This window comes from Dasypus novemcinctus, chromosome 3 (genome assembly GCF_030445035.2).
Source record: "Dasypus novemcinctus isolate mDasNov1 chromosome 3, mDasNov1.1.hap2, whole genome shotgun sequence".
NCBI classification, from domain to species: domain Eukaryota; kingdom Metazoa; phylum Chordata; class Mammalia; order Cingulata; family Dasypodidae; genus Dasypus; species Dasypus novemcinctus.
In genome coordinates this window covers 172218566-172242503 of record NC_080675.1, presented here as the reverse complement: position 1 = coordinate 172242503, position 23938 = coordinate 172218566, and the positions used below count along the sequence as shown (strand labels likewise).

The following is a 23938-nucleotide window of genomic DNA, read 5'->3' as shown; positions in this document are numbered from 1 at the left end:
GGGCTTTGAGTTAGACAGCTAGCCTCCTCCTATCTGCAGGATCTTGGACAAGTCTCAGAATTTCCCTGGATCTGGGTCTACAGATCTGGAGAGAAGGTACGGTTTCTCTTGCGCAGAGGTGAGGATGAATGTGTGTTAGGGATGAAGTGTACAGAACATTTTAAGCCAGCTCCTGGCCTACCTTAGGGGCTCAAATCCAGTAGTTTTAATTTTATTAGACAAGACAGTGAAGCAGAGAGTAATGAAAGGGTAAAAATCTGCCTCAGGGCACCCATCTATAACCTCTTTCTTCTCTATACGAATTATACCGTGCCAAGGGTTATATAACTACAAAGCTAATTTATTACTTGAGAAACAAAACTCTTAAAGACCAGATGGAATCATTTTGGGGTTTACAAGGACTGTAATCAGTTTACTGCCTTTTGAAAAATGAAGTAAGGGATAACTTGTGGGGAAAAGAAAGCATGTTAAAACAGTGGGGTATCATTTTATACCTGCTAAATTGGCCTCCTTCCTTACTCCAATTAATGTTATTGAGTTTTTGGTGAAACTGTTTTCTCATATTAAAATGGTAAACCCTTTAGGAAAGCATTTTGGCAGTAGGTAGTGAGAACTACCAAAAGGCCCATACTCAGTGGCTTAGTAATAACTCTTTGGAATGTGTTCTAAGGAAATAATTTAGAAGAAGAAATTTTATGTAGTCATTAGAAACGGTTATGTAATAACAGAAAAGACTTATTATGATGTAAGCATGCAAGATTGTATCTGTCATGATCTTAACCACCAGTTTGTACATTGGAAAAGTGCACAGAGAAAGGAAAATAGTTAATGTGTTAGGGTTGGAGATAGTAGCTCAGTTTTTCTTTAAGGGGTTCTTTTATTGCTGTTAAAGATTGTGTGTGCACGCCTACACATATACACTCAAAGACCTTGCAAGAGTACCTCATTATCATAGCACATGGGACATTTGAAACCTGGGTAAATTCTTTCCAAAAAATAGAGTAGTCAAAACGAGAAAGCACTAGAAACCTGAAGGTTGTCATCCTTTAAGGAGAAAAGAAATTGAAATTAAAATTTTTTACCCTTGAACCATTTTCACTACAAAATATCATACTTTGAGGCTTCTTTCAAATCTTTGCTGTCACCTCTCAACATTCTTGAAATGGCTTTGTTTCCAGGTTCAATTTCAGAAGCTTCAACAACTGCGCCTTACGCAGTACCATGGCGGGTCCTTACCAAATGTGAGCCAGCTGCGTAGCACTGCATCGGAATTCCAGGTAACTCAGATATTCACTTTCTTCGAGCTGAATGGAGTAGAAAAAGATAAGTGTGCCTGTCAGAAGGAAGTGGATTTCTATAGATTGAATGTTGAGTTCAATATCCTTCTGGGCAGTCCATCAGTATTCTCTTCCACAGTTTCTGCAGCATAAGAAAATGTTATTTCACAAATGGTTTAAGTCAGCACTGTCCAGTAAAAATATAATGTGAGCCACATGTATAATAAAAATTTTTCTAGTATTGCATTAAACACAGTAAAAAGTAGGTGAATTAATTTTAATAATGGATTTTATTTAATCCAGTGTATCCAAAATATTTCAACATGTAATCAGTATAAAAATAATCAGTGAAATATTTCACATTCATTTTTTTGGTACTAATTGGTTTATATTTTATTTTATTTTTTTAATGTTACATTCAAAAAATATGAGGTCCCCATATACCCCCCACCCCCCTATATATTTTATTCTTAAAGCACATGTCAATTAGGACTAGACACATTTCAAGTGCTCAGTAACCTTGAGTGGCTGGTGGCTACCGTATTAGAAAGTGCAGGTCTTAGGCCTGGAAGTTGGTTTGTATTGAATTGCGATTAATGTATTGCCAAGGGTGTTTTAATCATTCATGTCAGCGAAGAGCCAAACCCCAAAACAATGTGGAATTGATGTTTCAGACAATGGTATGTGATATTGTTGTTCTGATCCAAATTAGACCTACTTGGATATCCTAGTCTGAAAAATTAGGACCCTGTTGTTTTAATCACACAATTTAAGATTTGTTGAAGACAAAATATAGACTTTAAGATGAAGCATAACTGCATTCATTTGGATGCCTAGCCATTTTAAATGTATTGTTTGTCTTTGTTTCGAAAACTGGGTTTACTTATTTGATGATGTTGAACAAAGCAAAAGTATTATTTAATTTGGGGACTTACATTTGAAACTACTGTTAATAGCAACTCATAATTATATATATAATGGTGATAAGAAAAAGCACCATATGTACATATTTATGTCCAATCTGCACGGGAATCTTGAATTTAATATCACCTCACCAGGGAAACGGACTTTGGCCCAGTGGTTAGGGCGTCCGTCTACCATATGGGAGGTCCGCGGTTCAAACCCCGGGCCTCCTTGACCCGTGTGGAGCTGGCCATGCGCAGCGCTGATGCGCGCAAGGAGTGCCGTGCCACGCAAGGGTGTCCCCCGCGTGGGGGAGCCCCACCCGCAAGGAGTGCGCCCATGAGGAAAGCCGCCCAGCGTGAAAAGGGAGGGCAGCCTGCCCAGGAATGGCGCCGCCCACACTTCCCGTGCCGCTGACGACAACAGAAGCGGACAAAGAAACAAGACGCAGCAAATAGACACCAAGAACAGACAACGGGGAGGGGGGAATTAAATAAATAAATAAATCTTTAAAAATATATATATATATCACCTCACCATAATACTTCTTATAGTAGAGATCTACTCAAACTCTCTTAGACCTGGACCTGTTGGATCACTCAGTATCCAGATCCAGCATAAGCAGAAAGGCATTCTTCAGAAAATAGAGCCTGGTCAAGGTTTGCTGTCTTTGAGATCCCAATTTTGTGGTACTTTTTCTCATCTTTAGGGGTATATAGCCCTTATGATGATGACTCCCGCCTGTTTCCTATTTCCAGATTGCAGTGAAGTTTGTTCTTTTGGCTAATAAGTGTGACAGTGTCTTGACTGAGGTCGGTCATTGGGGAATGGGATGAATCCTTGGCATTCCCAGGATTCTTTTTTTTTTTTTTTTTAATTTAAAATTTGAAACAGTAACAAATATACGGAAAAGTTGGAAGTAACGTACAATTAACATTTTTTTTCCCTTGAGAAGTTGCTGACCTGATACCCTGTTACCCCCAAAACCTTCACTGTGTATATCCTACAAGCAAAGGACGCTGTACTACATAACCAAAATATAGCCATCAAAATCAGGAAATAACAGAGATTATTACCAGCTAATCCTCAGACCCCATTCAAATTTTGCAAATTGTCCCAATAACGTACTTTATAACAAAAGGATTCAGTTCAGAATCACATGTATTCAGTTGTCGTTCTCTTTAGTGTCCTTCAGTCTGGAACAGTTTCTCAGTCTGCTTTTTTTTCTTTTGACATTAAAGAATTATTTTTGACTTTCGTTACCGTGCGCCTTTTGAAGATTAAGGCCAGTTATTCTCCAGAATGTCCCTCAGTTGGGGTTTGTCTGATATGTCATCGTGATGATTCAGATTATGCATCTCTGATAGAACAGCACAGCAGTGATTGGGTGCATGGTTTTGATTTGTCATATTATGGACGATGTTCACTTTGATCACTTAATTAAGGTGGTGTCTGTCTGCCAAGCTTTTCCACCCTAAAGTTACTCTTTTTCCTTTAGTAATTAATATTTTATTTATTTATTTATTTTAAAGATTTTTAAAAATTTCTCTTCCCTCCCCTTTCCCCCTTCTCCCCCCCAGTTCTCTGCTCTCTGTGTCCATTCACTGTGTGCTCTTCTGTGACCACTTCTATCCTTATCAGTGGCACTGGGAATCTGTGTTTCTTTTTGTTGCGTCATCTTGCTGTGTCAGCTCTCCATGTGTGCAGCGCCATTCTTGGGCAGGCTGCACTTTGTTTCGTGCTGGGTGGCTCTCTTTACGGGGCGCACTTCTTGCACGTGGGGCTCCCCTACGCGGGGGACACCCCTGTGTGGCAGGGCACTCCTTGCACACATCAGCACTGCGCGTGGGCCAGCTCCACATGGGTCAAGGAGGCTCAGGGTTTGAACCGCAGATCTCCCAAGTGGTAGGCGGATGCCCTATCCCTTGGGCCAAGTCCGCTTCCCCGATAAATATTTTATGAGGAGGTACTTTATCCTGTTCCTCATTAGATTTTCGGTTTATATATTCATTTATTTCTATGCATGGTTTTTTCATTTCCTATTCAATGGGTTATAATCTATAACTATCATTGTTATGTTGATGCTAGCATTGTCCCTAGTTAGACCAGTAGGAACCCTTTTCCCAGAATTTTTGATAAGTCGAGACTAAAAGACAATCCCAGAAACACATTTTTAAAAACTAAACTTGACTGAGATTTAATTTATGTACAGTACAATTCACTTTTTTTAGGTATACAGTTCTGTACTGTACAGTTCTATGCCGTATCACTACCACAGTCAAGATGTAGAACGGTTCCATTGTTCCGTCATCCCCCAAAGGTCCCTCTGCCCCTTGGTAATCAATCTCCACTCTCCACCTCTAGCCTCTGGAAACCACTTATCTGTAGTTTTCTCTTTTCCAGAGTGTCCTATAAATGAAATCATATAGTACGTCATCTTTTGAGTTCTTTCACTTAACATAATGCATTTGAGAGTCATGCATGTGCATTTATCAGTAGTTCGGTCCCTTTAATTGATGGTTAGAATTTCATTGTATGGATATATTACAGTTTGCTTATCCATTCATCCATTGATGGGAGTTTGGATTGTTTTCACTTTTTGTCAGTTATGAATAAAGCTGTTATAAGCATTCATGTACAGTTTTTGTGTAAATACCTAAGAATGGAATTGCTGGATCATAAGCTAAGTATATGTTTAACTTTATAAGAAACTGCCAAACTGTTTTCCAAAGTGGCTATACTGATCTACATTCCCACTAGAAATGTATGAGAGTCATAGAGTTTCTGCATTCTTGCTAGCATTTGGTATTTCACTTTTTAAAAATTTTAATGATTCTAGTCTGTGTGTGACAGTACCTCATTGTGGTTTTTAATTTGCATTTTCGTAATGACTAATGATGTTGAGCATCCTTCTGTATGTTTATTTGCCATTCTTATATCTTTAGTGAAGTGTCTGTTCAAACCTTTTGCCCAGTTTTAAAATTGAGTTGTTTTTTAAAAATTATTGAATTATGAGAGTTCTTTATATTTTTTGGATGCTAGTCCTTTTCCAGATAGGTGTTTTGCAAATGTTTTCTCCCAGTCTGTGGCTTGTCTTTTCGTTTTCCTAACGATTTTTTTTTTTTTTACTTTTTATTTATTTTATTTTATTTTTTTCATTTAACAATGTGTTTTGAAGAGCAGAAGTTTTTAGTTTTGATGAAGTCCAGTTTATAATTTTGTGCTTGCATAATTCTTATCTAAGACTGCTTTGCCTAACACAACATTGCAAAGATTTCCCTCCTATGTGTTCTTCTAGAAGTTTTAGTTTTAGGGTTTACACTTAGATAGTACGGAGTTAATTTTTATATGGTGCTAAGTGTATGTTGAGGTTCACATTTTTGCATATAGATGTCTGATTTTTCCAGCACCATTTGTCAAAAATAAATTCCTTTTCCTATTGAATTGCCTTTACATCTTTGTTGAAAATCAATTGACCATATATTTATGGATCTTTTCTGAACTCTCTCTTCCCTTAATCTATTTGTTTATCATTTTGTCAGCACCACACTGCCTCGATTCACCTATCTTTATATGAAGGTTTGGAACCAGGTAGCAAGAGTCCTTCAACTTTGAACCTCTTTTTCAAAATTGTTTTGGCTATTCTAGTTCCTGTGCTGATCCATAAAAGTTTAGAATTAGCTTGTTGAGTTCTAAACAAATGCATACTGAAATTTTGGTTGAGACTGCATGGACTCTATAAATCAGGGTGGGGAGAATTGACATCTTAACAATACCGTCTTCCAACCTGTGAACATGGTACATCAGCACAGATTCAAGTTAATCTGCTTATAGTTATTTATATACAATCCTCCTTTGTGTATCTAGAACACTTTGGATTTTATACAGTGCTTTCACATTGTTTTATTTGCTCCTCACATTGGTAAGGACAGTACTATTTTGAATACGGTTAAAGACTTATTTTCTATTCTAGTGGAAGATCTAAAAGCACATTCTTTTGCTTTAACCCAATGGGCTCTTATACAGAGAACAGAGTTATCAGATGAATAAACAAAGGCAAGCTTCTCAGCTGCCACCTGATAATCCTTAGCAGGGAGCAGGTCATCAGTCAGGGGGCGGTGAGGTTATAGCCCTGCCGTCTTGGCACATAAGCACGGAAGGCACAGAGGAGGAAGTGGGCATTGTCTTCTCTAGGGCCGGGGCTGTCTCTACTAGTTAGCGGAGGGCTAACCGTCTGCTAGCTTGTTCCAGCTGCCTAACAACTAGGGCACCTGTGGGCTGTGTGGCTTGATCATCGGGCAGCCATCGAAAGAGGGACAGGGAAACGGACTTTGGCCCAGTGGTTAGGGCGTCCGTCTACCATATGGGAGGTCCGCGGTTCAAACCCCGGGCCTCCTTGACCCGTGTGGAGCTGGCCATGCGCAGTGCTGATGCGCGCAAGGAGTGCCGTGCCACACAAGGGTGTCCCCTGCGTGGGGGAGCCCCACGCGCAAGGAGTGCGCCCGTGAGGAAAGCCGCCCAGCGTGAAAAGAAAGAGCAGCCTGCCCAGGAATGGCGCCGCCCACACTTCCCGTGCCGCTGACGACGACAGAAGCGGACAAAGAAACAAGACGCAGCAAATAGACACCAAGAACAGACAACCAGGGGAGGGGGGGAAATTAAATAAATAAATAAATCTTTAAAAAAAAAAAAAGAAAGAGGGACAGAGTGCTTTCTCTGTGTGGGGCTACCTGGGTACAGTTGTAGCATTCATATAACCCACCTCCTTTCAAATTATGTCACTAAAATCTCATGACACTTTTTATATTTCTGACTACTGCAATTTAACAAAATTGTACCATTTTGCTTATAACTGAGGGTTTACAAGTTCTAACTAATTTAGGGGACAATCTGGTGACAAAAGGTTGAGAAAGCTCTGTTGCAAGGTAGCAAAGGCTTAGAGGTCCACATCCCCAAGGGTGATTTCCTTGAGACCCAGAGTTTGCATAGCAAGTGTGTAGTAGAACCAGAACTTAACAATCAAGTCTTTAACTCCTAGTTCAATTTTAATGTCTTCCTTTACTGACTTTTCTCTCAGATTTTTATAAGGTTCTTTTTTTTCTACCTTTTGAGGTACCAGGGGCTGGGGATTGAACCTGGACCTCGTGTGTGGGGAGCCAGCACTCAGCCACAGAGCCACATCGGCTTCCCTGAATTGACTTTTTCGTTTGTTTAGCTTGTTGTCTTTATTTTTTAGAAGGCACTGGGAACCAAACCTGGAACCTCTCATGTGTGAGGTTGACACTCACCTGCTTGAGCCACATCCACTCCCAAAAGAATTTTTTTTTTGAGGTTCCGGGACTGGGGATTGAACCCCAAACCTTGTATGTGGGAAGCCGGTGCTCAACTACTGATCTACATCGGCTCTTCTATAAGATTCTTTAAACAAAAGATAGGCAAAAGATGTATCAGTTAAATTCAAACAAATGGAAAGTGTAAGTGGCAATATTAATCTCAAAATACTACTAATAGCCAGCATTTATTGAGTACTTGCTGTGCACCAGACACCAAGTTAAGCTCTGTACATAGATTATTAAGTCTTTGCAACAACCCTTTGGGGTTGGTATATGTATTTGCTAATTTTCATAGCATTATTTGACTTTCATGTGATGAAACAACATAGCAACAATTGTGAAAAGCAAAAACTCCTAATAAGATAAGAATGTGGTACTACCACATATGTAGGAGATTTTTAATTCACTGCAATCACTGAGCCAATATTCAACATAATGATAAAGGAGAGTGATAGCATTAACAAATTAGAATTACTGTATATCAAAATTTATTCTCCATGTCTGTATACTAACTGTAGCAGTTTGATATAATTGATGAATTCCAAAAAGAAGATTGGATTATGCTTATAATCTGATTAAAAAATTATTCTCTTCCCATATAAAATAAACTTTTTAGATATTCTTAGAAAAAATTTAAAAACACTTTTTTCTCCTGATTATAAAAGTGTCACTTGCTTATTATAGAAAATAGAGGTAACATTTTAGCCCTTTTCTTTCAATAGTTTTGCTATGACTACAAATATTTTTAGACACATCACATTGCATGTATAGTTTTGCATCTTTTTTTAATATCATGAACCATTTCCCATATCTTTAAATGATCTTCAGAAGCATTATTTCTAGTGTCTGTGTGATATTCTATCACCTGGATGTACCATACTATAGTTTATTTAACTGTTCCTTTGTTGTTGGATGTTTGGGTTATCACTCTTTTTTCATAGAATAGGCCAAAGAAATTATCAATAAATTTAAAAAGTAGATATTAAAACTTAACACAGAGAAGTGCATGTGGCTCAAGTGATAGGGCCTCTGCCTACCATATGGGAGGACCGGGGTTCAATCCCTGGGGCTTCCTGGTGAAAAAGAAGACGAGAAAGTGTGCCTGCGCGGCAAGCCAGTGGCCGTGCAGCAAGCTGAGCACCCGTGCAGTGATCTGAGTTCCTGCGCGGTGAGCCAAGTGCCTGCGCAGCAAACCAAGTGCCTGCACAGTGAGCCAGTGCCTGCACAAGTGAGTCACACAGCAAGATGATGACATAAAAAGAGAGGTGAAGGGGAGAGTCAAGGTGAAGCACAGCAGAGATCAGGAACTGAGGTGGTGCAATTGACAGGGAACCTTTCTCCACATCAGAGGTTTCCAGGATCAAATCCCAGTGAATCCTGGAGGTGAAAGACGAAAAGAGATGACAAAAGAAGAGAAATAGATGCAGATCACACAGCAAATGGACACAGACAGCAAAAACAGCAGGGCGGGGGCAGGAAAGAAAAAACCTTAACACAATGTGATAAATTGCGGTCAATAATTAGACAAATTTAACCCTTGAAAAAATTTAAATCCTTTTTAAAAACTATTAAATATACCATCCATGATCAGTTAGAATACACAGAAAGGATAAAAGGTCACATTTATACTATCTTTAAAAGATATACACACACAGGGCGGTGGACTTGGCCCAGTGGTTAGGGTGTCCGCCTACCACATGGGAGGTCCACGGTTCAAACCGTGGGCCTCCTTGACCTGTGTGGAGCTGGCCCATGCGCAGTGCTGATGCGCACAAGGAGTGCCCTGCCACACAGGGGTGTCCCCGTGCTGGGGAGCCCCACGCGCAAGGAGTGCGCCCCGTAAGGAGAGCCGCCCAGTGTGAAAGAAAGTGCGGCCTGCCCAGGAATGGCGCACACACGGAGAGCTGACACAGCAAGATGAGGCAACAAAAAGAAACACAGATTCCCGTGCAGCTGACAACAACAGAAGCAGACAAAGAAGGCAGAGCAAATAGACACAGAGAACAGACAACCCGGGTGGGTGGGGGGAATGGGAGATAAATAAATAAATAAATCTTTAAAAAAGAAAAAGATACATACACACAATCTTTGTTTTACTTAAGAGAGTTACAAGGACTATTAAAAAAAACTATAAAACATAAGAGACAATAAAGAAATAGAAGATTGCTTTCATTTTGAAAATCTAATTAAAGTTATAGACCCTTCCTGAGACAAATATATACACATATACATATACTCTCATTTATTTTTTTAAAAAACTTTCTATTAGGGAAAATTTCAAACATACTCATTTTTGCATGTGTTTTGATCCCATGTTAAGAACTCGTGATCTAGGATTATTTGCATTTATAAATTTATATTAAATAGGAAAAATCATGCCCTTATCTTCCCATACCTGGTTTTCTAAATCTGTAAAATGTATCCCAAGCATCAAGGAGCTGAAGTCTGAATAGGCAAGAAGCTATGTAGTGTTGGGAATGGAATCACGTCCCTCACAAAAGGCATGTTCCGGATCCAACCCCCGGTCTGTGGGTGTGAACCCATTTGTAAACAGGACCTTTGAAGATGTTTAATTAGTTAAGGTGTGCCCAAACTGAAAGAGGATGGCCCTTAAACCAATATGGATGAATTCCTTATAAGCAGAGGAAATTAGATATGGAAAGAGAAGCCGTGGAGAGCAGCCAGCAGCTGGAAGTCAACCCAGAACCCAGCAATGAAAGGAGATGCTGCTGCCATGTGCATTGCCATGTGATGGAACAGCCAAGGTTACCCCTCAAGGACACCTGGCAGCCAGCCCCAGAACGCCACAGGCCTTTGGGAGAAAGCATCCCCTTGCTGATGCCTCAACGTTGGACTTCTCCCAGCCTCAAAATCGTTAGCCAATAAATTCCCATTGTTTTTGTTTTAGCAGCTGGGACACCAATACAGGCAGTGATCTCCTCACAGATTGTGTAGGGCAGAACAGTAAGAGGAACGAGGCATCCCTCCATCTTGTACTTTCTTTTTCCAAGGAGGAGCTGAGATTCCTTGATACCATCATTGGAGAGAAACCATAGACACCCTCCACTGAGTCTCCTTAGGCAAATAGCAGAATTCTCTGGACCTCAGTTATAAATACGATAATGATAATTACTTGATAGTGTTGTTATTAGGATCTAAAGAGTACAGAATAAATGCAGAAGCTCTTTGGAAGCTGTAAAGTACTAAGCAAGCATCAGTTATCAACACAAATAGTGCTTAGGAATAACTTTGATGTCAGAAGTTTGTATTGCTCACTTATCAATTTTTTTATGTGTTCTACACATACTCACACAGAACCCGGACCTGTGTTGTCTAATCACCAGCCACATATAGTTCTTTAAATTAATTAAGATTGAGTAAACTGAAAACATTAGTTCCTCAGTCACACCAGCCGCATTTCAAGTGCTCGACGTCACATGTGGCTGGTGGCTGCCATATTGGACAACACTCCCCAGTCCATCAGTGCGCTCATGGGTCCCCCGTTTCCATGCTGTATTAAGTCCTCACCTTCCCCCTGGAAGCCCAGTGCTTTAAGATGATCTTTCCCTCCTCCCTTTCCTTCATCAGCCAGTCTCAGTAAAGGGCTTAGATGAACTATGAGAAAATGCCATCTGGTTAAATTTCATCCATTAGCTTCCACTTAAGTTCTCTCAAGTATATGCGTTTCCAAAGAGAATGCCTGAGAGGCTGTGTGGCAGGCCTTGCGCTTAGAATATGGCACATACACAAATAGCGTGGTCAACTAGACCACACATTGGCCCTGTGAGGGCGTGAGTCCTCCTGCTTCCTTCCTCCCCAGAGAGAGGAGTTGACTACTGCTCTTTCCTTCTCATTGATTGACTGGTAAATAAGTAAATAAATAAGTCCAGCAGATATTCTTGAGTGCCTACTAAGGACAGGAACCGTAAAAATGAACCATCGACCCCTACACAGAAGAAGATTGAGGCCCAGTTGGCCCTTGCGTAGCAGCCAGCCCTGTATCCAGAATCTGAGGCCTGGGCAGCCCGCATCCGACCGCCGCCCCCCATGCTCCCCACTGAGGAAGAGCTGCGCCACCTTAGGTGTGAATGACTTTGGAATCTTGGAGACTGTCCCAAGATGGTGAGGTCTTGAGTCATAGACAAGGAGGTCTCCATGGAGACCTCACAGTAGCTTCTTGTGCCATCTAATGGTCTTCAGAAACTTTTTGTATCTTCACCTTCAGTTTCCAGTTTCCTCCTGTTTCCTGACCCATTCCTTCCCCAGTTTTTTGTCTCCTGGGGCTTGGGCAGTGACTTGCTGGGTAAACTTGGCCCAAGTCTCTTCTTGCTCTGGATACTGCCCAGGGGAAGGCTATGGTTGATGAAAAGAATATGGACTTGGAGTCAGGCAGACCTGGGTTTGAGTCCTGTCCTGGCCACTCTTTCTGGTCTTTGGTCTTGGCAATTGGTCAACCTCTCTAAGCCTGTTATTTTATACATAAGACAGGGATGATGATAATTATCTCCGGGAAAAACTGAGATAATGGAGGTATGGCAGCATTGACCAAGGAATTTGGGGACTGGAGTGAGTTAAGGGAATTAGGGTGTAAAGATAACTGATTCCTTCCAAGCCACTAACTACATTCTGTTTGTATATGCTCAGTCGTCATAGTTTGTGGCTTTTGTGGCCTAGTCATCTGCTCTTAACTTAAAAGTGAGAGGGAATTTTGTTCCCAAGGTCATAAAGCTTAGCCAGTCCTGCTCTTGGGCACAGCGTGCTCTCTGTCAACCCTGAAATAATACCCTTTTATCCAAATACTATTAGATATAATGAGATAGGGCAGTGACCTTGGGTTTCTGCATGAGATTTAGGAGACCACATTTACAAATTATTTTACCCTAACTTATTTCCAGGAAAGATGTTCACTGATTGCTAATATCATCTCTTTTATGTTGTGTCTTAGTGCCTTTTTCAGGGAATGACATTTTTCTGACCTTGTCTCTGAATTCTGTTTAGAAGTCTGTTCCTCCCAAACTGTATGCATTTTGCAACTGTGATTTCTTACTATCTCTGTGTTTGATTTGTTTGCTGGTTCGCCTTTGATTTTGAATTCCAGCAGTGTGTTCTTTTTTGCCTAAGGAAATAGTGAGAAGTCAGAAAGTTACTTAATAGCTTTGGAATGTGTATTCTGTCCCTAAATAGGAACCGTGACCAAGAATATGTTGTCATATTTTTAATGCAGATTTGAGTAGACTTTCCCCGCCTTCTGTTTATCTTACTATCTGTGCGGACCAGAAGCCTTCTAGAATGAGAGAGAAAAGAAGATAACTCATGACTCTCCAGTAGTTGAGAATTAAGGTTTTGTTTGAAATTATAGTAGGGGCAAGGAAACACTGGCCCCACAGCTGAATCAGGAACATCTGTATCCAAGAGAACTTGAGCAAGAGAACCGGGATAGTGCCATTTCGCTGGCTTTTCACGTGCTCCCCAGCTGTTCACGCAGTGGGCGATCAGGGACAGTGCGGATAGCTGAGGTCTCCAAAATGTAACTCCAAATAAGGCTGAATTGGATTCCATTAGCCTTTTGCCAGAAAAGTTAGAAGCAATGGGAACTTCCCCTGAGAAGTCCATCCATTGGATAAAACCAACAGGCTATTTGAAATGAGGACTAAATGACAGCTTATGTTTTGCCCTAAAATAAAAGCCTTAGGGCAGTACAGAGGCTTCACAGTATGACAGCTAAAAGCTCAGACACTGAATTCAAATCCAGCCTCTGCCTCTTTCTAGCTGTGTGATCTTGGGCAGATGACTCAACATCTCTGTTCCTCTGCTTCCTCAGTTGTAAAACGGAGATAGTAGTAATGCCAATATCAGAGTTTTGTCTTGAGGGATAAATAAGTGATTGTATATAGCACCCTCAGAACAGTGCTTGGTGCAAGGTAGGCATGGTGTAAGCGTTTGCCGCTATTATACACCCCACTCCCTGCCCCCCGTTGCTTTTGCTTGTTGTTTGTGCTTGATGTCTGCTTATTGTCTTTGCTCGTTATCTGCTCAGGTTTTTTTGCTCGTTGTCCTTCTTGTTGTTTTGCTTATTGCCTGCTCATTGTTTGTATGTCTTCTTTGGGAGGCACTGGGAACAAAGCCTGGGACCTCCCGTGTGGGAGGCAGGTGCTCAACTGCTTGAGCCATGTCCATGCCCTTGTTGTTATTTTTATGTTACTACTCCCCTCATTCCCTCCACTAGAATTACTTCTGCCATCTCCAGGGCCACTACTACAGTACAGGCTTTGGCATCACCTGGATTGGAGTTCTAGCTCTGCCACTTACCAGCCGGGCTTTCCAGTCCTAAGCCTCCGTTTTGCATTTGTTAATAGGAGTGTTAACAGTACCTGCTTCCCAGGGTTGCAAGGATGAAAGGGAGTAATATGTGTGAGCACTTAGCACAGTGCCTGGTCTAAGAAATGCCGGTCGTGCTGTTATTGTTGCGGCAACAGCTCTCAACCAAGGTGTTGCTCACACCAGAGTGGTGGTCACGAGTGTGAGTCATGTTACAAGTAACCTGTTCTTACTAAGAATATACCAGTTCTTGAGAATTATCTTTAAAAAATAGAGCTAAATCACATCAAATCCCCTCCGCATCCCCCCATAACACTAATGCTGTTCTCCTCCATCTTGAAGAGTGGGTGAGCACCTGGGGGAGATGGCCCTGCCTGCCTGGGTGCGGGCATACCCTGGGTCCACTTGTTGCAATATGGCTCCTGCGCCTGAAAGCTGAGTGTTTTGTAGGGGACAGAAAACAAGCTTGAGAATCATCAGCCTTAGGGTGCTGTCACTTTTGCCTCAGAGGGCAGGTATTCACGCTCTTCCACGTGCCAAACGCTGTTCCTCCCGATTGCCAGGCCAAATCCCCAAACCCCAAAGCCCAACCATTCTTATCCTTTCAAACATACATAAATATGTTTCACAGAAAGATACTCGTTTTGACTTTTAAAACCACTTTTCCATTTCATTAAACAGCTACTGTAAATTTCCAATTATTCGTTAAATAAATGCTTAATGAATGCCAGTTATGAGTAAGATATTATTGGGTTTATGAAGATAATTGAGAGGGTTCATTTAATAAGCATATACTCAAGTATGATAGACAGGGTATGTACAAGATAACTGTAGCGGAAAAACACTGACTAGCGTTATTTTTCTGTTTTAGCTTTCATTTTTACACTTCTACCTACAAGAAAAGTAATACTTTGCATTTGTTCATAGCTGGGTCCTAAATCTTTGTTTTTGTTATATAAGAATTAAACAGGAAAAAGATTAGCCATATTTCATCACCTAGAAATTACCATTTTAATATCTCATTTTAATTATTTTTCATGCATCTTTTATACAGGTAATCTTGCTTTTCATATTTATATCTTGTTTTTTTCCATTTCAGCCATTATATAATGATTACTTCCCCATGTTGTTAAAATACTTTTAAATGTAATTTTAATAGCTTAATAAAATTTCATCATATATGTTTTATAATTTAAAATCTCTCCCAAAATGTTGTACATTTTGATTGATTCTGACTTTTATTATAAACAGTATAGTAATAAATACTTTTGTGTAGGAGTCATCTATGTAACTGATTGTAGATTTCCAAAAGTAGAATTGTTCAAAGGGTAGAAATATTTTCAAGGTTATTAATACATATGACTTCATTGCTATTTTTTTCAACTCTTTATTTTGAAATACTTTCAAACTTGGAGGACAGTTAGAAAAATAATATAAAACTCAGGCAGAGAACTCCAACATACTCCCCACCCAGAAACCCAGGTCTACCTTTTTTTTTAATTAGGGAATTTGTGGATTATAGAATAATCATGCATAAAATATAGCATTCCCGTAAATCGTCCTATTAACACCTTGCATTGGAGTGAAGTGTTTGTTACAACTGATAACGGCACATTTAAAAAATTGTACTATTGGGAAACGGACTTTGGCCCAGTGGTTAGGGCGTCCGTCTACCATATGGGAGGTCCGCGGTTCAAACCCCGGGCCTCCTTGACCCGTGTGGAGCTGGCCATGCGCAGCGCTGATGCGCGCAAGGAGTGCCGTGCCACGCAAGGGTGTCCCCCGCGTGGGGGAGCCCCACGCGCAAGGAGTGCGCCCATGAGGAAAGCCGCCCAGCGTGAAAAGAAAGAGCAGCCTGCCCAGGAATGGCGCCGCCCACACTTCCCGTGCCGCTGACGACAACAGAAGCGGACAAAGAAACAAGACGCAGCAAATAGACACCAAGAACAGACAACCAGGGGAGGGGGGGAAATTAAATAAATAAATAAATTTATAAAAATAAAAAAAAAAATTGTACTATTAACTATAATCCATGGCTTAACTTAAGGTTTACTTTTTGTATCTTACAGTTCCATGTATTTGTTGTTTTTTTAAAAAATTTTATTCTAGTACTATATATAACCTGAAATTTCCCCTTTTAACCATATTCAAATATATAATTCAGTGCTGTTAATTTTGTTCACAGTGTTATCCATTACCAGAACTTTTCTATTATCCCAAATAGAAACTCTGTACATTTTAGGCCTTAATTCCCTATTCCTTCCCTATTCCGTGTCCCCTGTAATTTATATTCTGGATTCTAACTCTATGAGTTCGTGTATTCTAATTCTTTCTTTCTTTCTTTTTTTTTTTTAATTAATCTTAACATGGGCTTTTTCTTTTTTAAAGATTCATTTATTTCTTTCCCCTCCACCCTGTTGACTGCTCTCTGTGTCCATTCACTGTGGGTTCTCCTGTGTCTGCTTGTATTCTCATCAGGTGGCATTGGGGATCTGTGTCTCTTTTTGTTGCGTCATCTTGCTGCATCGGCTCTCTGTGTGTGTGGCACCACTCCTGGGCAGGCTGAGGTTTCGTGTGGGGCGGCTCTCCTTGTGCAGGGGCCATTCCTTGCATGGGGCACCCTTATGCGGGGGCATCCCTGCGTGGGCCGGCACTCCTTGCATGCAGCAGCACTGCGTGTGGACCAGCTCACCAGCTGGTCGATACCCAGCTCCCTGGGTATCAAACCGTTGGACCTCCGATATGTAGGCGGATACTCTATCTGTTGAGCCACATCCACTTCCCCTAATTATTTCTTAACAGCGGATCATTCAATATTTGATCTTTTGTTTCTGGCTTATTTCACTCAACATGATGTCTTCAAGGTTCATCCATGTTGTCACATGTATCATGACTTCATTCCTTTTTATGGCTAAATAATATTCCATTGTGTATATGTACTACATTTTATTTATCCATTCATTGGTTGACGGACACTGGGTTGCTTCCATTTTTTGGCAATTGTGAATAATGCCACTCTGAACATCAGTGTGCAAGTATCTGTTCGAGTTCCTGCTTTCAGTTGTTTTGGGTATATACCTAGAAGTGGGATTGCCAGGTCATATGTTAATTCTGTACTTAACTTTCTGAGAAATTGCCAAGCTGTCTTATACATCGGCTACACCATTTTACCTACCCAACAGCAATGAATGAGTTTTCCTACTTCTCCACGTTCTCTACAACACTTGTAATTTTCTGTTGTTTTTTTTTAATAGAGACTTTCTAGTTGGTATGAAATTGTTATCTCACTGTGGTTTTGATTTGCGTTTCCCTAATGACTAATGATGCTGAGCAATTTTTCATGTGCTTATTGGCAATTTGTATCTCTTCTTTGGAGAAATATCTGTTCAAGTCTTTAGCCCATTTTTAAATTGGGTTGTTTGTCTTTTTGTTGTTGACCTAAAGGCTTTCTTTATATATTCTCGATAGTAAAACCTTATCGGATATGTGATTTCCAAATATTTTCTCCCATTGTGTAGGTGGTGGTTCTAATTTCATGATAAAGTCCTTAATTTTCATGATGTTCTATTTATCTATTTTTCCTTTTGTTGCTTGTGCTTTGAGTTTGAAGTTCAAGAAACTGTTGCCTAACACAAGGTCCTGAAGATGCTTCCCTATGTTTTCTTCTAGTTTTATAGTTCTGGATTTTATATTTAGGTCTCTGATCCATTTTGAGTTGATTTCCCGCTCCCCTTGCGGCTTTTATTTTTTGCTTGCTGTCTGCTCTCTGTGTCCATTTGCTGTGCGTTCTTCTGTGTCTGTATTTATTTTTATTTATTCCCCCCACCCTTGCAGCTTGCTTGCTGTCTGCTCTCTGTCCATTTGCTGCATGCTCTTCTGCGTTTTTGCTTGTCTCCCTCTTTTTGTTGTTGTTGTGTTACCTTGCTGAGGCGGCTCTCTGCGGTGCCCAGGCTGGCAGCTCTCCAAAGCATGCAGGCAAGCCTGCCTTCACAAGGAGGCCCCGGGACATGAACCCAGGGCCTCCCATAGGGTAGACGGGAGCCCAACTGATGGAGCCACACCTGCTTCCCTTGAGTTGATTTTTGTATATGTTGTGAGGTCAGGTCCATCTTCACTCTTTCATAAGTGGAGATCCAGTTTTCCCAGCACCATTTATTGAAAGAGACTCTGCTTTTCCAATTGAGTGGTCTTTGCTCCTTGTCAAAAATCAGTTGGCCATAAATGTGAGGGTTGATTTCGAGCTCTGAATTTGATTCCGTGGGTCTCTATGTCTGTCCGTGCCAGTACCATCCTGGGTTTTTTTTGTTTGTTTGTCCCCTCCTCCCTCAGATGGCTCCCTTGTCTATTTGCTCATTATTGGCATTCATTGTTGGAGCTCATTTTCTGCTCATTGTTTTTGCTTGATATCTGTTTGTTGTTTGTCTTCTTTAGGAGGCACTGGGAACTGAACCCAGGACCTCCCATGTGGGAGATGGGTGCTCAGTTGCTTGAACCACTTCTGCACCCCTATACTTTTTTTTAAGTTTTTTTTAAGATTTATTTATTTTTCCCCTGCCCTCACTGTTTTGCTTTCACTATGTCCATTTGCCTTGTGTTCTTCTGTGTCTGCTTGTCTTCTCTTTAGGTGGCACCAGGAACCAATCCTGGGACCTTATAGAGTGGGAGAGAGGTGCTCAATCTCTTGCGCCACCTCAGCTCCTTAGTCTGCTACATCTTATTGTCTCTCGTCTGTGTCTTTCTTTGTTGCGTCATCTTGCTGTGCCAGCTCTCCGTGTGGGCCAGCACACTGTGCAGGTCAACACTCTGCATGGGCCAGCTCTCCGCTTGGGCTAGCTTGCCACGTAGACCAGCTTGCCTTCACCATGAGGCCCTGGGAATCGAACCCTTGACCTTCTACATGGTAGACAGGAGCCCAATTGTTTGAGCCACATCCGCTTCACAAAGTTTTATTTTTTTAAATTAATCCCTCCCTCCCCCAGATAGTTCTTTCATCTGTCTGCTCATTGTTTGCTTGCCTTCTCTAAGAGGCACTGGGAACCAAACCCAGGATCTCCCACAAGGGAGGTGAGTGCCCAACAGCCTGAGCCACATCAGCTCCATGCGGGCTGTGGTGTCTAACTCATTGGCAATGGGATGTGGCATAGAGCTCGTTGTGGTAGGCACAGCATCTGCTCATCTTCTTTAGGAAACATCAGGACCTGAATGTGGTAGGTGGGCACCCAACTGGTTGAGCTTTTTTTTTTTAATAGATTTATTTTATTTATTTCTTCGCATCCCCTTATTGTTTGCACTTGCTGTATCTGTTCATCTTCTTTGTTTCTTTAGGAGGCACTGGGAACTGAACCTGGGACCTCTGATGTGAGAGGGAGGTGCCTAATCACTTAAGCCACTTCTGTTCCTTACTTTGTTGTGTCTCTCATTATATTTTTCCTCTTGTGTCTCTTGTTGTGTCAGCTCACCACACCTGTCCATTACAGAAACTCGCCATCCTGCTCATCCTCTTTAGGAGGCACCAGGAACATCTGCTTTCTGCTTTGTTGTGTCTATTATTATGTTTTTCTTCTTGTATCTCTTGTTGCATCATCTTGTTTTGTCAGCTTGCTGCCACTGCCTCTTGCACCGGCTCACTGTCTTCTCTAGGAAGCACCAGGAACTGAACCACAGACCTCTCATGTGGTAGGTGGGAGCCAGTCGCTTGGGCCACATCCACTTCCCTCCCATGCTGTTTTGATTACTGTGGCTTTGTAATAAGTTTTAAGATTTGGAAGTGTGAGTCCTCCAACTTCATTCCTCTTTTTCAAGATGGCTTTGGCTATTCAGGGGTCATTACCCTTCCATATAAATTTGATGATTGGCTTTTCCATTTTTGCAAAGAAGGTTGTTGGAATTTGGATAGAGATTGTATTGAATCTGTTCATAGTTTATAGTAGGATTGTCATATTAGCAATATTTAGTCTCCTAATCCATGAACGCAAAATGTCTTTGTATATATTTAGGTCTTTTAAATTTTCTTTTAGGAATGTTTTATAGTTTTCTGTGTAGAGATCCTTTTCATCCTTGGTTAGATTTATTCCTAGATATTTAATTCTTTTAAAAATGGAAAACTTTTTTCTTGATTTCTTCCTCCAGTTGTTTGTTTGGGTTTTGTTTTGTACCCTGTCACTGTGCTGAAGTCATTTATTAGCTCTAGGAGTTTTATTGTGGGTTTTTCAGGATTTTCTGTCTATAGGATCATGTCATCTGCAAGTAGGGAAAGTTTTACTTTTTCCTTTCCAATTCGAATACCTTTTTATTTATTTTTTCCTGCCCAGGTGCTCTGGCTAGAAATTCCTGTATACTGTTGAATAACAGTGGTGACAGCGGGTGTTCTTGTCTTATTTCCTTTTTTTTTTTTTTTTTTAATTGACTTTGTAATAATATTACATTAAAAATATATATATATGTGAGGTCCCATTCAACCCCACCCCCCCACCCCACCTCTCCCCCCGCCAGCAACACTCGTTCCCATCATCATGACACATCCATTGCATTTGGTAAGTACGTCTCTGGGCATCTCTGCACCTCATGGTCATTGGTCCACATCATGGCCCATACTCTCCCCCATTCCATCCAGTGGGCCCTGTGAGGATTTACAATGTCCGGTGATTGCCCCTGAAGCACCACCCAGGGCAGCTCCATGTCCCAAAGACACCTCCACCTCTCATCTCTTCCTGCCTTTCCCCATACCCATCAGCCACCATGTCCACTTTTCCCACTCCAATGCCACCTCTTCTAATTATTTCTAATCTTAGAGGGAAACCATTAAGTATGATGTTAGCTGTGGGTTTTTCTTATATGACCTGTATCATGTTGAAGAAGTTTCCTTCTATTCCTGATTTTATAAGTGCTCTTTATGAAGAGGGGGTGCTGGATTTTGTGAAATGCCTTGTCTGAATCAGTTGAGATGATCCTGTGTATTTTTTTTGCCCTTCATTCTGTTAATATAGTTTATTATATTAAGTGATTTTCCTATGTTGAACCACCCTTTCATGTCAGGGATAAATCCCACTTGCTCATAATGTGTAATTCTTTTAAAGTGCTATGGGATTCATAGCACTAGTATTTTGTTGAGGATTTTTACATCTGTAACCATCTTTTCTTGGGGTATCCTTATCTGGCTTTGGTATGAGGGTGATGTTGGCCTCGTAGAATGAGTTAGGGTGTATTTCCTCTTCCGTTTTTGGAAGAGTTTGAGCAGGATTGGTGTTAATTCTTCTTGGAATGTTTGGTAAAATTCCCCTGTGAAGCCATCTGGTCCGGACTTTTCTTTGTTGGGAGGTTTTTGAGTACTGATTCAGTGTCTTTACTAGTCATTGGTTTGTTGAGATTTTGTATTTCTTCTTGAGTCAGTGTAGGTAGTTTGTGTATTTCTAGGAATTTGTCCATTCCATCTACGTTATTTAATTTTTTGGTGTACAGTTGTTCATAGTATCCTTCTCTAGTTCTTTTTTATTTCTGTGGGATAGGTAGTAATGGGGACCCTTTTATTTCTGATTTAATTATTTGTGTCCTCTCTTTTTCTTTGTCTGTCTAGCTAATGGTTTGTAAATTTTCACATATCCACATGTCTTTTCAAAGAACCAACTTTTGGTTTTGTTGAGTTATTCTTCATTTCATTTATCTCTTCTCTAATCTTTGTTATTTCCTTCTTTCAGCTCACTTTGGGCTCAGTTTGTTCTTTTTTTACTACTTCAGTTTTGAGGTTAGGCCTCTGTTTTGAAATCTTTCTTTTTTAAAAAAAAAAAAAGATTTATTTTATTTTATTTTTCTCCCCTTCCCTGCCCCCCAGTTGTTTGCTTTCTGTGTCCATTTGCTATGTGTTCTTCTGTGTCCGTTTGTATTCTTGTCAGCCGCATCCAGAATCTGTCTTGTTCTTTGTTGCGTCATCTTGCTGCGTCAGCTCTCCATGTGTGCAGCACCACTCCTGGGCAGGCTGCCTTTTTTCACGTGGGGCAGCTCTCCTTATGGGGTGCATTCCTTGCGCATGGAGCTCCACTACACGGGGGACACCCCTGCGTGGCAGGGCACTCCTTGTGCGTATCAGCACTCTGCGTGGGCCAGCTCATCACATGGGTGAGGAGGCCCTGGGTTTGAACCTTGGACCTTCCATGTGGTAGGTGGACATCCTATCCATTGGGCCAAATCCACTTCCCTTCTTTTTTAATATAAGCATTTAAAGCTATACATTTCCCTCTTAGCACTGCCTTTACCGCAATTCATACTTTTGGTATATTGTATTTTCATTTTCATTTGTCTCAAGATATTTCCTAATTTCAATTGTGATTTCCTCCTTAACAACATTTGTTATTTGAGTTTGTTGTTTAATTTCCACATATTTGTCAATTTTCCATTTCTCCCTCTGTTACTGATTTCTAGCTTTATTCCATTGTGGTCAGAGAAGATATACCATATGATTTCAATTTAAAAAAAATTTTTTTTAGTCTATTGAGTCTTGTTTTGTTTCCTAAGATATGGCCTATGCTAGAGATTGATCCATGTGCACTTGAGAAGAAAGTGTGCTTTGTTGTTGGGTGAAGTGTTCTATATGTCTCTTAGGTCTGGTTGGTTTAGGCAGGGGCTCTTAACCTTTTCTGTTCCATGGACCCCTTTGCTAGTTGGAAGAAAACCACAAACCCCTTACTAAGTCCATACTATACTTTGTATTATTTAATAAGTATATCACACCCACACCAACACTTCCCCACAAAAAAAATGTTTTTTTGAATTTCAGTTCAAGCTCATGGAGCCCTTGTTAAGAACCCTGGTTTAGAGTATCACTCAAGTATTGTATTTTCTTATTGATCTTCTGTCTAGATGGTTTATCCATTTTTGAAAGTGGGATATTAAAGTCTTCTACTATTAAGGTAGAATTCATCAATTTCTTCCTTCAAATCTGTAAGTATTTGCTTCATAGATTTTGGGGCTCTGCTGTTAGGTGCATATATATTTATTATTGTGACGTTTTCTTGTTGAATTGCCCCCTTTATCAGTATAAAATAATTGTCTTTGGGAAACGAATGTGGCTCAAGCAGTTGGGCTCCCATTTACCATATAGGAGGTCCAGGGTTCGATGCCCAGGGCCTCCTGGTGAAGGCAGGCTGGCCCGTGTGGTGACCTGGCCCACATAGAATGCTGGCCCACACGGGAGTGCCACCCCACGCAGGAACGCTGCCCTGCGCCTGAGTGCTGCCCTGCGCAGGAGTGCCGGCCAACATGGAGAGCTGGCACAGCAAGATGATGCAACAGAGACACAGAGGAGAGACAATAAGAGATGTAGCAGAACAGGGAGCTGAGGTTGCGCAAGAGAATGATTGCCTCTGTCCCACTCCGGAAGGTCCCAGGATCGGTTCCTGGAGCCACCTAATGAGAATACAAGCAGACACGGAAGAATGCACAGTGAATGGACACAGAGAACAGACAATGGGGGAAGAGGAGAAATAAATTAAAAAAAGGAAATAAAAGGGACATCCGCCTTCATGTAAAAATGTTTCAGATTAAAAAAAAAAAGTGGAGTTACATACCAAAAATTACAGTACAATTGTACTGGCACTTAAAGTGACCCAAATGGTTACCTTTATTGGAGGATTTTATTTCTCTATGCCACTTTGAACCACTGTTTAGTGTCCTTTCCTTGCAGCCTGAAAACTCCTTTTAGTATTGCTTGTAGGGCAGGTCTAGTGGTGATGAGTGTCCTCAGCTTTGTTTATTTGGGAATGTCTCAATTTCTCCCTCAGTTTTGAAAGAAAATCTCACAGATATAAGATTCTTGGTTGGCAGTTGCTTTATATCAGCACTTTATTTAAGTATTTCAACCCATTGCCTTCTTTCTCCCATGTTTCTGATGAGAAATTGGCATTTAATCTAGTTGGGACTCCCTTGTACTCTTGCAGCATTCAGAACTTTCTCCTTGACCTTGGCATTTGACAGTTTGATCGTTATGTGATGGGGCATGTTTTTCTTCAAGTTTATCTTGTTTGGTGATCTCTGGGCTTCTTGGGTATGCATATGTACATATCCACATGTCTTTCGCTAGGTTTCGAAAGTTTTCTGTGTTTGTTTCTTTGAATA

At 40.9% G+C, this 23938-nt stretch overlaps 1 protein-coding gene across 2 annotated transcripts in view; it reads left to right on the top strand.

The window, feature by feature from the left end:
• CRTC3 (CREB regulated transcription coactivator 3) overlaps positions 1-23938 on the top strand; it is a 113620-nt gene that overhangs the window by 7989 nt on the left and 81693 nt on the right. For both annotated transcript variants that reach the window (XM_058294720.2, XM_071214380.1), the window contains exon 2: positions 1179-1277. In XM_058294720.2, coding sequence (XP_058150703.1) covers positions 1179-1277 — 99 coding nt within the window. The remainder of the gene's footprint in view (positions 1-1178; positions 1278-23938) is intronic.